The 13,690-nt window shown below is 38.8% G+C and overlaps 1 protein-coding gene across 3 annotated transcripts in view; it reads left to right on the top strand.

Moving 5' to 3' along the window:
• Positions 1-13,690, top strand: part of ROS1 (ROS proto-oncogene 1, receptor tyrosine kinase) — a 69,839-nt gene that overhangs the window by 40,097 nt on the left and 16,052 nt on the right. For all 3 annotated transcript variants that reach the window (XR_014953726.1, XM_085575067.1, XM_085575066.1), the window contains exons 31-42: positions 401-577; positions 1,542-1,716; positions 2,194-2,311; positions 4,291-4,478; positions 5,111-5,203; positions 5,572-5,707; positions 6,058-6,220; positions 6,472-6,536; positions 9,226-9,355; positions 10,350-10,447; positions 11,069-11,272; positions 12,346-12,480. Coding sequence is in view for 2 of the 3 variants with exons in the window: in XM_085575067.1 (XP_085431193.1) it covers positions 401-577; positions 1,542-1,716; positions 2,194-2,311; positions 4,291-4,478; positions 5,111-5,203; positions 5,572-5,707; positions 6,058-6,220; positions 6,472-6,536; positions 9,226-9,355; positions 10,350-10,447; positions 11,069-11,272; positions 12,346-12,480 (1,682 nt within the window). In the remaining variant the exon portion in view is untranslated. The remainder of the gene's footprint in view (positions 1-400; positions 578-1,541; positions 1,717-2,193; positions 2,312-4,290; positions 4,479-5,110; positions 5,204-5,571; positions 5,708-6,057; positions 6,221-6,471; positions 6,537-9,225; positions 9,356-10,349; positions 10,448-11,068; positions 11,273-12,345; positions 12,481-13,690) is intronic.

Genomic DNA, 13,690 nt, shown 5'->3' with positions numbered 1-13,690 from the left:
GACCATATTTGCCTGTGGCTTAGTGAAAAGCAATGTGCTAAGGCACCTCTTGACTTATGTTTCTGTGGTTCTAAAACACTGCCTAATATGTGATGTGACATCTGCATGTCTGTGTAAGAGACTGTGGCATTTAAGAAAGATCAAGAAAGAGAAGGGACTTGGTAGAAATCTGAGATGAGAGACTAAGAACAGACTCTGTGGAAGAATATTCCTGGACAGGAACTTTCAGCCTGAAGGTATATAACCTTGCAGCTATGAGGTGCAAAATCTTTCTGCACCTTAATCTCTATTGCCTGAATACTGTCATTTGAAACATTGATCTTCCAAACATGGTGTTGAAAAAGCAAAGCTGCCTTTCCAACTGCTCTGGCATTGTACAATTCATCCATTGCTTCACTAGGTTCTTGCATTTCATCCTGATGAGAACTGGTTTTCTGAAAGTGTCCCTGTCATTGCAAAAACTTTTGAGACTCCAGCTGCACCTATCAACATAGTACCCAGAAATATCAGTTTCCAGCTAGAATGGAGAGCTCCTCTGCACATCAGTGAAACCAGCTTCTGGTTCGAGCTGTGTAAGGTAAAGATTCCTCTAAGTCTTGGGGTGGGTTTTCTTCAGATCAGAAAAAATTTAACCTACTCTGGCCTGGTAAGCAGGACAGGGTGGGTGGCAGGATGTACATGAAGAGTTTCAGTGGATAATTTGGGCACAGTGATGTCAGTCTTAGCTGCTCAGCAGGGGCAGGATGGAGTCAGCATTTGCCAGGAACAAGGAGGAGTGCAGCTGTAGCATTTAGTACTCCATAGTGCCAAAGGACATCCTGGATGACCTCATCAGAATTCTGTCTGAGTCTCCTGTTTCAGCAGTCCTATCCCTGTTTCCACACTGCCCTGCCCCAACTGGTTTGCAAATCCTATGTCTGCCCCACACAAGAAAAAGAAGAAAAAAGTTTTCAGCAATAAATATTAGCTACAACCTAGTATCTGATGCCACAGAGAACATGAGGTCCAAGGAATAAGAAGTAAGCACTGCAGTGAGAGCAGCGTGCATGAAAACTTCAGACTTCAACACCTGAACCACTGGATGCAGAAAAAGTAATGTCCTAAACTGGATCATGCAGATTCTTTACTATAGGGGATCATATTCAATAGACCTACACCAAAGATTTCGCTGCCCTAAAATAAATGTCACATCACAATTTCACTAACCCACCTCCTCTCAATTGCATCATGGCAAGCTGAACTCATGGGCACAATGATCCAGAAATATAAGGGGAAGGCTCCTTTTGTCTGTGTAAAGCAGGCACTCAATCTGTTCTTTGTTACTGCCAAGACTTATAGGGCTCCTGAAAACAAAGAAGAAAATTAGGGTTTGTGTCCTTGGTCACCAAGAGGACAAAGTCCCATGGTTGAAAGAGCACCTGCGTCATGTTTCCACTATCATATTAAGAGGTGGCAAAGTAGTTAATATACCCAGGAATAGAACTGTGACACACTTTCAGCAGAGCAAGAAAGTTGACCACAATGATATTTTATTTCTCTAGTGGCCAACAAAAAGTGACTGGTTTTCGCCTGCGAACACTACATGCATAGGAAATCTTGTTTACAAGTGCAACCTCACAGGAACTCAGCCTTGGACCAACTACTTTGTAAGAGTAACAGTAGTTTATGTCACAGGAGTGAAAAGCACTTCCTCTTCAACGAGCTTTAAAACTACAGGTAAGCATTTAACACAGGATAACAACATTTTAAGAATTTTTTTCAGGATGTGAATATTAAACATAATATTTTCAAAAATTTAGCAGGGAATTTTCTTATACTAAGACCCAATAATTCTGTTTGTTTGAAAAATAAATAACACAATACCACACCTTCAGAACTAATAGGGGAAAAGAAATGAGATTCATTTCCAAGTGGAGCAGAGGAAAGAGTGAGTGGAACTGAAATGAAATGCCTATAATACAAGTGAACTCATTACTGGTGAAAGGCTGCATGTGAATAAAAATTTTAGAATTTATCCATCAAAAAGAGAAGGCCAAGGATTCATTTTATATGAGGATTATTAATATAGATGCTCCTTCCTTTTGTATGTCTAAACACCCTTGTGCACATCAGATTTTTCTCTGTGCCTGTTGGCCCTTTGTCATCCTATAAACACACTTTAAGGGTTCTGTTTCTTCCTTTGTTTGACTTAAGTTGGTGTTCCCAGTAAGCCAGGAGTCCCTAAAAGAGCTGAAGACTCCAAAAACTCTCTACAGTGGGAAAAGGCTGATGACAATGGAAGCAAACTGACTTACTACATCTTAGAGAGCAGGTAAGCAATGCATGAGGCACTCTTCCCACATGTGGCAGCCCAGAACAAATCTGTGTGTGCAGGGCTTTTCATGTTGGCTCTGATGGGAGGAACAAAATGTATATGATGCAAAAAGCCCTTCCCATTGAAATATCTTTCTTAGATATAACAAGTACCCATAATTTTCAGAAATTCTGGAAAACACAGAAGGAAAATGAACACTAACATTTTCAGAGCAATCTTGAAAAACAATTATATATTTGGATCTGTATCAGTGAATTAGAAGATTTAGAGGTAATTTCAAATCATAAATCTCAAGTTATATGTAGTATGTATTTTTGGCTAAAATATATGTACAAATATATTCGTGACTTAAAAAGGTGTTGTAATATTGCCAGAAATAAAGTATTTGCACTCATGTAGGATGACTGTATAATTCTTAAAGTGCTGTGTCATCAAATACCTATTGCCTGGGTTATTGATGTCACACCAGAGTGCCAGGTCACTCTGATTCCTGCACTGGCATTGGAAGGACTGACTGGGCAGCTTAGAGTATATTGCTGTGGGCAGTGACTTTGAACTTCTAAGTTTTGATCATGACTCTGTAGAGATTTCTTTAAAGCAGTTAGCGCAAATTTTAATTAATGCATTCTTTTAAAATTAGGAGAATCTATCTTCTGAAATATCCCAGTAATTGTTTGAAGTCATTACTGGTGGATGGAAACAGTTTTCTAAACTCAACCATTAATTCTTTCTCTGTGCTTATGAAAGCTAAGGACTGACATCACTCTGAGCTGGAAATGCCCTTCCTATATAAGTTTTCACCCAGATATATTTTCCTGGTGCTGTAAGCTTCCTACAGTTCTGTGAGCATGCAGAAATACTGACATGCATGCTCTGAAAAAACAATATTTTTGATATGCCAGGAGACAATCTGTACCTGACTTGCTGCAGGTGGGTAAGGAAAGGTCTGTGCCAGGGCTGTGGATTAGCTGATGTGTTCTCCAGGCTCCAGCTTCTTATTCATCTCTGGAATCATAATGCATCACTGAGGTGGTTTTTTAATGTAGTCAGCTTTTCTCCTGCAGTTTGAATATACACAGGCTGATGGTTTTGACTGAATTTCACAGCAGGTAGAAAAATGTTAGGTCACTTGCACAGCATTCTAGAAAATGTTTGCCTAGCCCTTTTAAGCAACCTCTGCTTTTCACACAGCTCTAGTGGCAACATGTACAAAACAAGGGCATGTGTTTTCCCATATCTTTCTGGTTTAGAAGTGTTTGGCCTTTTTTCTTCATTAAAGTATGTTGGGAGAATGAGTGACTTGCTCATGAAGGTCATTTCACATGATGTATTATGGTGTTGTATGACATGAAATGGTATTTCAGTTATGGCCTTTCAAGTTTAGGTACGTGGTCTTCTTTTGGTTGGTGAATAATCAGCTCTGAATTTATTGTGTGCAATCAATCTCAGTCCAATGGGGAAAGGAGGAAATACACCCAGCAGTCAGCAGATACTATGGGAAAGTGGCTAGCTAAAGAATGGTACCTTCATTGCCAATTACTTGCTTCCTGTTTTGCTGGTAAACCTGATGCACAAGAGACACTGAAATATTCTGGGTCTGGAAGGACAAAAAGCTCTAGCACAGTAGAAAAATATATATATATATATTTTTTTTTTTGCCAGAAAGCTAAATAAGAACATTTCTAAATCTTGCCTGTGAGGCATATACTGTAACAGGTGAATCAGGCATATACTGAACAGGTTTTTGTGTCTAAAGTGTTCAAGTATTTCATTTCCAATGTCAAGATAAAGATGTTTGATTCCTAGCACTGCTGAAATGGCATGGCACAATTTTCTTCTCTGTAGCCAGAATCCCACAACCAGATTGAGCTTTTATGCAGGCAGAGAAATGCTGTGAAAACGATGAAACTGAAGCAAAGAATGGGCTGGGGGAGAAGCATTAATGACATTCCTGTGTCATGCTGTGCATGCTGCAGGAAACAGTCTGGCAACAGCAGTGATGTGAAGTCCACGTGGGAGGTGGTTTACAATGGCTCCTGTGGCAGTATTTGCACATGGAAGGCCAAGAACTTAAAAGGAACTTTCCAGTTCAGAGCAGCAGCTGCAAATGTCCTGGGACTTGGTGAATACAGTGATATTAGCATGGATATAGTTTTGAGTGAAGGTATGTCTTATTCTTCTGTATTCCAATTAGTCCTTTTTTTTGTTATTCTAAATAGTCATATCAATTTAGGAACAGAGACTGGCTATTTTAATAACAATATTCTTGCAAAGGTAAACCAGTGTCTCTAATGTAATAAGTGGTGATGTTCATATTGTGACCCCTGCTGCTAGTGCTTATCCAGGCTCTTTTGCTCAGAAGAGTGGGCCTGAAAAGTGCTTCTGCTCATTTATAGCACTTTGTGGCTCTGCCACTCTGCTTTATGATGTGCTTGAAAAACTACAAGATCACACATTGGGTAAAGATATCAGAATTACTTCTAGCCTTCATCAGAATGTTAGACTTACAATTTGTAGGTGCTCTTGGAAATCCCACCTTGAGTAGTCAAACAGTTCAGCATTTTCAATTGCTGCATACACATTAGGTCGCAGGAATGGCTGAAGTATGGGGGAGAAGGATTAGTCTGACCAAATACACACCCACATAGAGCCTACAAGAGAACTTTGTGCAGTTCTTTGACTTTTGACTTTTACATAGCAGGGAGTTTAAGGGTTCTCTCAGGTGTGCTCCACTCCATGGGATTGACATTGCATGCATACACAGTAATTAAACAAATTTTCTGTTCTCTTTAACAGATAATATGATGCCCATGGGTATCATCATTGCCATTGCTTCTGTGGTTGGAGTTGTTGTGCTGTGTTTGGCTGTGGTCATGCTACTTGGTTTTGGTATGTGATTGAGTTTTTTTGTTTACCCTCAGTTCGCCAAGCCTTGGTGAAAGGCAGCTCAGATGGTGGGAAATGATTGGCCTCCAGATTTAGGGAAATGCTTCCTCCTTAGGATGGTAGCTGGGAGGAATTTGTATATTCTCATTCTTTGAGGCTCTAGAGATGGCTTATTATATTTCTGAAGGACAAAATCATCATATTATATGAAGGACAGGATAGATATTCACTCCATCCTCAGGCATTTCTTGCTGTTGATTAACTGCAGGGAGAATACAGGAGTGCTTAAGGAACTCTAATACTTGTTTGTATCCTTATAAAAACTTGGCCTTTCAGAGTGAAACACCTAATGGTCTCCTTTTCTATTCCAGTATGGAAGAAAAGATTGAAATCCAGAAAACCAGCCTTGCCTGGACAGATAGTGTTTATCGAGGAAGATAAAGAACTAGCTCAGCTCAGGGGGATGGCTGAGACAGTGGGCCTAGCCAATGCCTGTTATGCCATACGGTATGTCCTCAGAGCAAATGTATTTTCAGGCACTCATCCCTGAAACCTCGAGGTAGAGTTAAGAGCTGCATGTTTGCTGCAGGGCAGGTCTGCTCCAAAGTATGCCCTGCCATGCTGCCCCGCTGCTGGCACACAGCCCAGCCTGGATCCCTCGTGTCACTCTGGCAAGAAGCACAAGTGACCAGGGAAAAAAGAAAACCTGGTGTTTTCCAGGAACTTCCAAAACATCCAGGCCTCACCTGAGCTCCCCTTAATTATGATGAGACAAATAGTACCAGCTTCATTTGAATTTTGATAGAATTTCAGAAATCCTTAGGTATGAACAAGTGACTAGTATTGCTGTTTTGTAGCACTCTTCCTTCTCAAGCAGAGATTGAATCACTGCCAGCTTTCCCTCGGAACAAACTTAACTTACACAAATTGTTAGGAAGTGGAGCATTTGGAGAGGTATATGAAGGGACTGCAGTGGATATCCTGGCAGATGGAAGTGGAGAATCCAAAGTAGCAGTCAAGGTAATCACAATAATCTGTTCTCTTGCAACAGAATGGGGTGGGCAGAGAGTTCTGTCTCAGGGGTTTTATCTGAGAAATGGGTGTTGGCTGATCTGGGTATTTCCTTGCAGTGTTTCTTGCAAATCTCTTAAAACTCAGCCTTGTAATGATTTCTAGAAAAAAAAAAAAAAGTCTGATTGTTTTACTTAAGCACCATGTGGTAACAGTGATAATGACCAAATGTTACTACACTTCTGCTTTCTGTTGAGCAGACTTTGAAGAAGGGTGCGACAGACCATGAGAAGAGTGAATTCTTGAAGGAGGCACACTTAATGAGGTAGGGACAGCCTTGTCCCTGGGCACCCTTCAGAGCTGGTATCATCTGAATGTAGTGGCTTTCCAGGGGAATGAAAGCAGCACTTTCCTCTAAACAGATTATTGTGGCATTTTTGGGGTGTTCTTGTTTCTGTCAAACAAGTAAACCACTACTGATGAATCTCATGTAACTAAAGCTATAAATCTGATAAGCAAAATTTATGTTATAGACTACAAGTTCAATATGCTCATTTCATGGATTTATTTGGGATTGTACTGGTGTATTTCAGTATCTTTGCTCCCCTAAACCAAGTTAGTTGTTAAATGCAATGGTCAGAATTAAACTAATCCCATTTTACTAAAGGAAACAAATCAGAATAAACTGATACCTTAAAGTTGTAACTTACAGTGGAAGGCATTTTTTAAAAATGTGCCACTAGGTGCTGCCACATACCCCTTCTATTGAGGTAGTGTTAAATTATGCATCTGTCACCACTACAAGAATTTCACTTAATAAGGTTTGTGTTTCAGCTGGAAATCTTGTTTTCTACAGTGTCCCCAGAAACAAGTTCAACTGAAGTTTTCAACTGGTACTATAAGACTGAAAGTGTAGTTTAGTTCTCAGATGCACTTTTGCACTTTGACTTTTATTACATGCATGCAGAAGTAGAAGCAATCTTTTGAAAATGAAGGATTTATTTATGTGCAGAAAATGTGGTGTTATCAAACTGGAAGTTGATTTTCACATAATTCAAATTTTTTTGTGGTTGCACACTTAAAAATATATCTTGTAATTTTTGCCTTTTCTCACTGTAACTGAATGAGGTAAAGGCTTGTTAAAACCAAATTTGGCCATGTCATTAAAGTGCAAACTAATGATAAAGAGTAAGAGTTGTGCGTAAACTCATAATCCATCTTCAGTCTACCTAGCAGTCATAAACACAGTAAAGGTCTTTTTTCCTGTGTAGTAGGGAAATTATATTAACCTACAATTAAAGTTTCTGAGGCTCTCTCAATTCTTGTTGTAGATAATAATCCAAACCCAGGAATCCTGGAGGAGTATATAATTGAAAATGTTTTGCATTTAAATGTAAATGTTGATATGGGCCCATAGGCAGAAATGAAGAGAATGGAAACGTTTCTGAAGCAGAAATGAAGAGAATGGAAACGTTTAAATATTATATAATCCCCATAGTAATTAAAAACATCAGCACTACCAGCAGCAATGTCAAAACCAGCAATAATAATAATAATAATAATAATGTATATTTAATATTATTTGAATATTTCTTTATTAATATAAAAAGAATTATTTAATTCCATCATGGAGGATTTAATGATTTCACTTGACGTTCATCTGTGAGGTTTCCTAAATGAAACCAAGGATAGAAAGGAAAAACAAATGCATCTGAGTGCTTACAAAGAGATAAAGTACATAAGATGCAAATTGTAAGATATGTAAGTGCAGCTTTTATTTTGCTTGCCTTTTTGGATGTTCATTAAAAATTGGCTTGTAATGTTATACATGTTGGCTCAGTTAAGCCAGAGCTATTTGTTCCTTTTTTACTGCTATGCAGCAAAGGGAAAATTGAGTCACCTCTATTTCAAAAAGTCATTTGATATCGGTTATTGGAGAGTGGTTTGTGTGCAAATACATGTAGGAAATTCTTGTGCCTATCCCATCCCTTGGGAAGTAAGTCATGATAGTTCAGTGGAGAAAGGTCTGCACTGGGTGCAGAGGAAAGTGCCAGGTGTTCCTTCCCCTCTTTTTGTTCCTGAAAGTGCCAAAGTTTGTCTGATTGAGAGGTATGTGCTAGGGGCCAGGGGGAACTGTCAAATTCTAAATCACAGTTTTTGCAAGAGTCTTTGCCCACACCTGAGATTAGGTGAATTGAAAGAGATTAGAAGGAAAATGTCCCTCTCTTGTTTGTTTACACTGCTGCATTTGACAGCATTTTGGACACCATCAATTCTCCCAACAGAGTCAAATTTCTCTGACTGCTTGTGCAAGTGCTTTCACACAGCATGAGAGGGGAAAACCATTTTCTAGCATAAGTGAAGTGCTTCAAAAAACACAGGCACTGTCAGAGGCAATAAATATTCTTCATTTTTTGAAGAATACTTGTAGTACTGAGAGTATTGATTGCTCTGTGGTAATCCCTGTTTTACGCACACACAAACAATTGCTAGTATACTTAGAAGTATTACCCATATGTATTTTGTTCCTTTGCAAATGTACTGTGAAAAACTGTCCCCTGCTGAACTGTGAAAATAATATATCACACCATGTGCTTTTACTTTTGTGTATTTCTCTGAACCAGCAGTTCTGTAAATATAGTAGTAAAAATACTCTATTAAAATAATGTAGATACCTTTAATGTACAGGTGGTGAATAATCTTATTCCTAGAAGAAATTGCCATTTGACTACTTTTCATTGCTTCTTGGAAATACGATGAAGTGTGCTTTTTAATATGTGTGCATGCATTAGAGCGCCTGTCAAAGAGAGTGTAAGCCTGTGCTTTGGAAGGATGTCCCTGAACTCTCCCCATGACTGAGCAAATCCAGGCACCAAGAGCTACTGAATCACGTTCATAGAAGCAGGACTGTAAAGGCCAAACTGCTCATTCATTGCTTGCAAATATAAACACTGTTAGCTACAAACCAGCTGAATTTCTCATATGTAATCTTATACCTTTTTCCTTCTGTTTAGCAAATTTGATCATCCCCACATTCTGAAGTTACTTGGTGTGTGTCTGTTAAATGAACCTCAGTATCTTATACTGGAGCTGATGGAAGGAGGGGATCTACTCAGCTATTTACGAGGAGCCAGAAAGAAAAAGGTGAAGACCGTAAGAATAATATTTTTAACCTGTAGCTGCCCAGAGTTTCTCAGTTTTTCCCTTTTTAAAAGTCCAGCTGATATTCAGCTGTACATGCAAGATCTGACCTGGCTTATCCTTAATACCCTGGGACCTCAGTGTTCAGTGCTGACCTTGCAATCAGTGATGCTGTGAAGAAGATTGAATGTCATTAGATCACTGACCAAAATTGTGGTTTCAGTCATGAGATGTCTGCTGATTTCTCACTGTGAAAATCACATACTGTCCTTTTGAAAGTGGTAATAAATAATGGCGGTCATGTACATGGTTTATTAAGAATAATAGAGAGGGTTTTTTTGTCTTTGAATAACAATCATATCCTTAATGTGAGAGGCATAGTCCAAGCATGTAAGAATATACTGTCCCTATGCCCGTGTCCTCCAATTCTTTAGAAGGAAAGAAAACAATAAAGAATAAACAACTTCAAGTAAATTTTTCTCCAGTTAGTGTGCGGATTAGGAATATGGATGGCATGACACAAAGTCAAAATGAAATTTTATAGCATTATAGCAATTGCATAGTTCATTTACATAATCAGATAAAATCTTCAGTCAATGTTGAATTCTACTGAAATGTATATACACGTGTTCTACTAGAAAAATATATTACATTGATTAATACAGCAACGAACAGACCTGATCTGATAGAGGGAGAAAATTTTCAGGGCCCTATTTCTTCCACAACTCTGAAGGCCCTAAGGTATTCTGAGATGCAAATCAAACAGGATATGTTCTCCTTCCTTACAGTGCAGTGATTTGGCAATTTACCCTACAAATTAGCATTCAATCGATCGACATACAGAGATTTTACACCTGTGCTCTGATTCTTTTGGAAAAATCCTATACATTTCAAATCAGGAAATACATTTCAATGAGGCTGTCTTGCATGGGTGGTATGTCATTCTGAGTTGGTAAAGCTGGAAGAAATAGCTAACTTCTGTCTTTGTTTCTTGTAGCTCCAGAGCCCTTTACTGAGAGTTACTGACCTCTTGGATATATGTTTGGATGTTTGCAAAGGCTGCGTCTATTTAGAGAAAATGCATTTTATACACAGGTACAGAACATACTTCCTGAGTCTTCCCAGGTTTACCCACAGTATTGGGACTCATTATCTTACCCAGGAAAAAAATGTCTAGAAAGATGTCACTACGTAATATGACAGGAGAGAACACTGGTGTGAAATCTAAGGTTATGCTTTTCTGCTAAATATCACTCACAGTTCTCTCCCAAAATGGTGGGCTGCTCTAAGGTCTGAACTAAGAACTTACTGCACCTTAGGCAAGAATCATATCCTGTGCAACAGAGAGAAGGACAAGTGGAAGATCCATGTACTGTCTTTGCCTGCCTAATGGGTAGTTTTAGAGGACATAGAGCCAGACTTTTCTCAGAGAGGTATGGGGAGAAGCTGAGAAGCAACAGGCACAAATTACAGCAAAGGAAATTAGATAATATTGTTCACAACATCCCAGAACAATCACTGAAACAGGTTGTCCAGAAGGGCTGTGTCATCTCCAGTCTTGAAGATATGCCAAACTTAACTAAGTCAGGCCCTAAATTACTTGATCCAGCCTTGGGCCTAGCACTGCTCTGAAGAGAATATTGAACCAGATAACTTACAGATCTGAGCTTTTCTGCAATGCTAACTCCATCCTTTTTTCTCTGCCTTACAAATCAGGGACTTGGCTGCTCGCAACTGCCTTGTGTCTGAGAAGGAATATGAGTGTTCATCCCGGATAGTAAAGATTGGTGATTTTGGACTTGCCAGAGATGTCTATAAAAATGATTATTACAGAAAAAGAGGAGAAGGTCTACTTCCTGTCAGATGGATGGCTCCTGAAAGCCTTATTGATGGTGTCTTTACGAGTCGCTCTGATGTCTGGTGAGTTATAGCTGTGGCAATAACTGTACTAAATTCTGCAGCAAGAAAATATTGGTTTAGAGAAAGGTTGTATATTATCATCTCTAATAATTTTTAAGCTCAGGCAGAGTTTCTCCTAAGTGAAATTTTAAGGATCTAATGAAATATTTGACACCATGACAGTATATTTCATGGACATATTTCTTTATGCTTTGAGCTCTTTTGATTTTGTCTGGAAGGAACTAGTAGTGTCACTCAAATAATTTTACAGTTGTACCAGGTCCACAGTATGGTTTTTGTTTGATTGGTGAGAGAATTGACTGCCTGCATGCTTGCTGCTTTGTTTTCCATTAGGTTTATTGACATTTCCTCCCAACTTTGCTCTTACAGTTTCACCCTCTTCTAGTGACTTCTTTATTTTGAAAACCAGACTTTGCAGCATTGTCAGGGGAAGGTCACAGGCACTTTTTTTTGTGGAGGGTTGCTAAAAGTGTGTATTTGAGTGGCTTTGACTTTATTATGAAGAAGATGAGACCCACTGTCAGGAGACATGGGAAAAAAACTCCAGAATAAACCAGATCCATGAAACCTGATATTCACACAAGTTTAGATTTTGGTGGCCACACGTACTCAGCCTACAGGTCTTGTCCAAGTCCCCAGTGCCTGCACCTATCTATTTGACTGCTACTCTTGCACTTACCTAGGAAAGTAGTTTAGTACACTGTGCCAAACCAAAGAAGATGCTGATTGCTCCGCAAGTGGTGCTTGGAAGAACTTGTCTTTTTCCATTTTAAATCACACCTCTAGAGATTTCAGAACACTTTTTTATATGAGGACATGCTCAACCTGAGTGTTTCTCAGTGAAGATGTGGCCACTCAGTGTCTTCTGACCTGCATGTCAGTGAGTCTGGGGAATCTCAGTTCTACACGTTTATTTTAGCTATTCCAGACGCTGGCTTAGGGACAAGACCAAATTAAGTCTTACTCCTAATTTTTATTCTTAGGTTAGACTCAATCTAATTGTTAATAGGGATATTTCATTATGGCTATGGTTATTATTTTTTCTCTTTTTTTTCTTTCATGGTGTTTTTCAGGGCTTTTGGAATACTAGTGTGGGAAACATTGACTTTGGGTCAACAGCCATATCCAGGTTTCTCCAATACAGAAGTTTTACACCATGTACGATCAGGAGGAAGGCTGGAACCTCCAAACAATTGTCCTGATGACCTGTAAGTTAATTTTGTTTAAATGCTGTTGATAATATTTATAAGAATCAAGAGGCTTTTTGCCAACTGGTCATAATTTTGAAGGTTGGTCATGCCCATGAAGAGCCCACCATCATTTTTGTTTCCAATAAAACTGGCCAACCTGCTACTAATTCATCCAGTAGACCAGTCTGTGAATAAGAATTTGAGGCATGGATCTGGTTGGAGTGTGAGAACAGGCTGAGAGTACCTGAAGGTACTAGTTAAAAGTTAAGATGGCTCTAAGAAAGACTTTACTGGTCTCTTTACATCATGTGTCTGTGACTGTGGATAAAACTCTCTTTCTTAATGGTAGGTGCATAAATAGTCTAATATTAGAACATACGTGAAAAATAAACTCTTTAGAGAGAGCTCAAAAAAGCCAATAAGAAAAGCTGAAGCAGTACATTTTGAAAAGGGAAGTCTGCACCTCTGGTTAGTCTTTAGCTGGGCTGGATTAGTAAATCCTTTAATTTCTGTTTGTGTCTTGAGCACAAAACTCAGGTTTAATTGCAAAATTCTTGCAATTAACAGAATAAGATAAATACATCCAGTGGATCAGACCTGTATTATTATAGAGGTGCATAAAGGAGGAAGCAGAATATGAGCTTAACAATCATTTAGTATAGTCTAATTTCATGTCTCAATTTCTTTATCACACACTCAGCAAAGGCAGTCACAACAATGCACATGACAGCTGGTCCTACAAATAGGAGAGGCTACTGAAAGTGTACAGTTCTTACTCCTAGGCTGAGGAAAAGACTTGAGAATAATTCTGTGATTGGCAAGCCAATACCTTCATGACAGATGTTACGCTGATAACTATGTTCAGAGCTCAGGAGAAGGTGATCATTTATCATCATGTAGATATAGCTGAAATACCATGTTAGCAATAAAAAACACAGAAAAACCCCAAACCAAGCTTTAGCACTTGGAGGAACTGAAGAACTGAAGAGCTTAGAATTTTATTTTAATAACAGAGAGAGAATTGGAAGTCACAGAACAAATGACAGTCCAAAGAAATTTTAATTGCAATATTTTCTGCTGAGAAAGGTTTCCTCAAAAAATTTCCAACATCTCTCCTGTGAATAAAAAAGCACAGGAGGCAGCTATATCCACATACTAGTCTGACATTCAAACTTAAGCAAAGGCTCATAAATTTGCGTTAAAATGAGTGACTAGATCTTCAGAAAAA

This window comes from Lonchura striata, chromosome 3, assembly GCF_050655825.1.
Source record: "Lonchura striata isolate lonStrDom1 chromosome 3, ASM5065582v1, whole genome shotgun sequence".
Lineage (NCBI taxonomy): Eukaryota > Metazoa > Chordata > Aves > Passeriformes > Estrildidae > Lonchura > Lonchura striata.
This window is presented reverse-complemented; position numbering and strand designations above follow the sequence as displayed.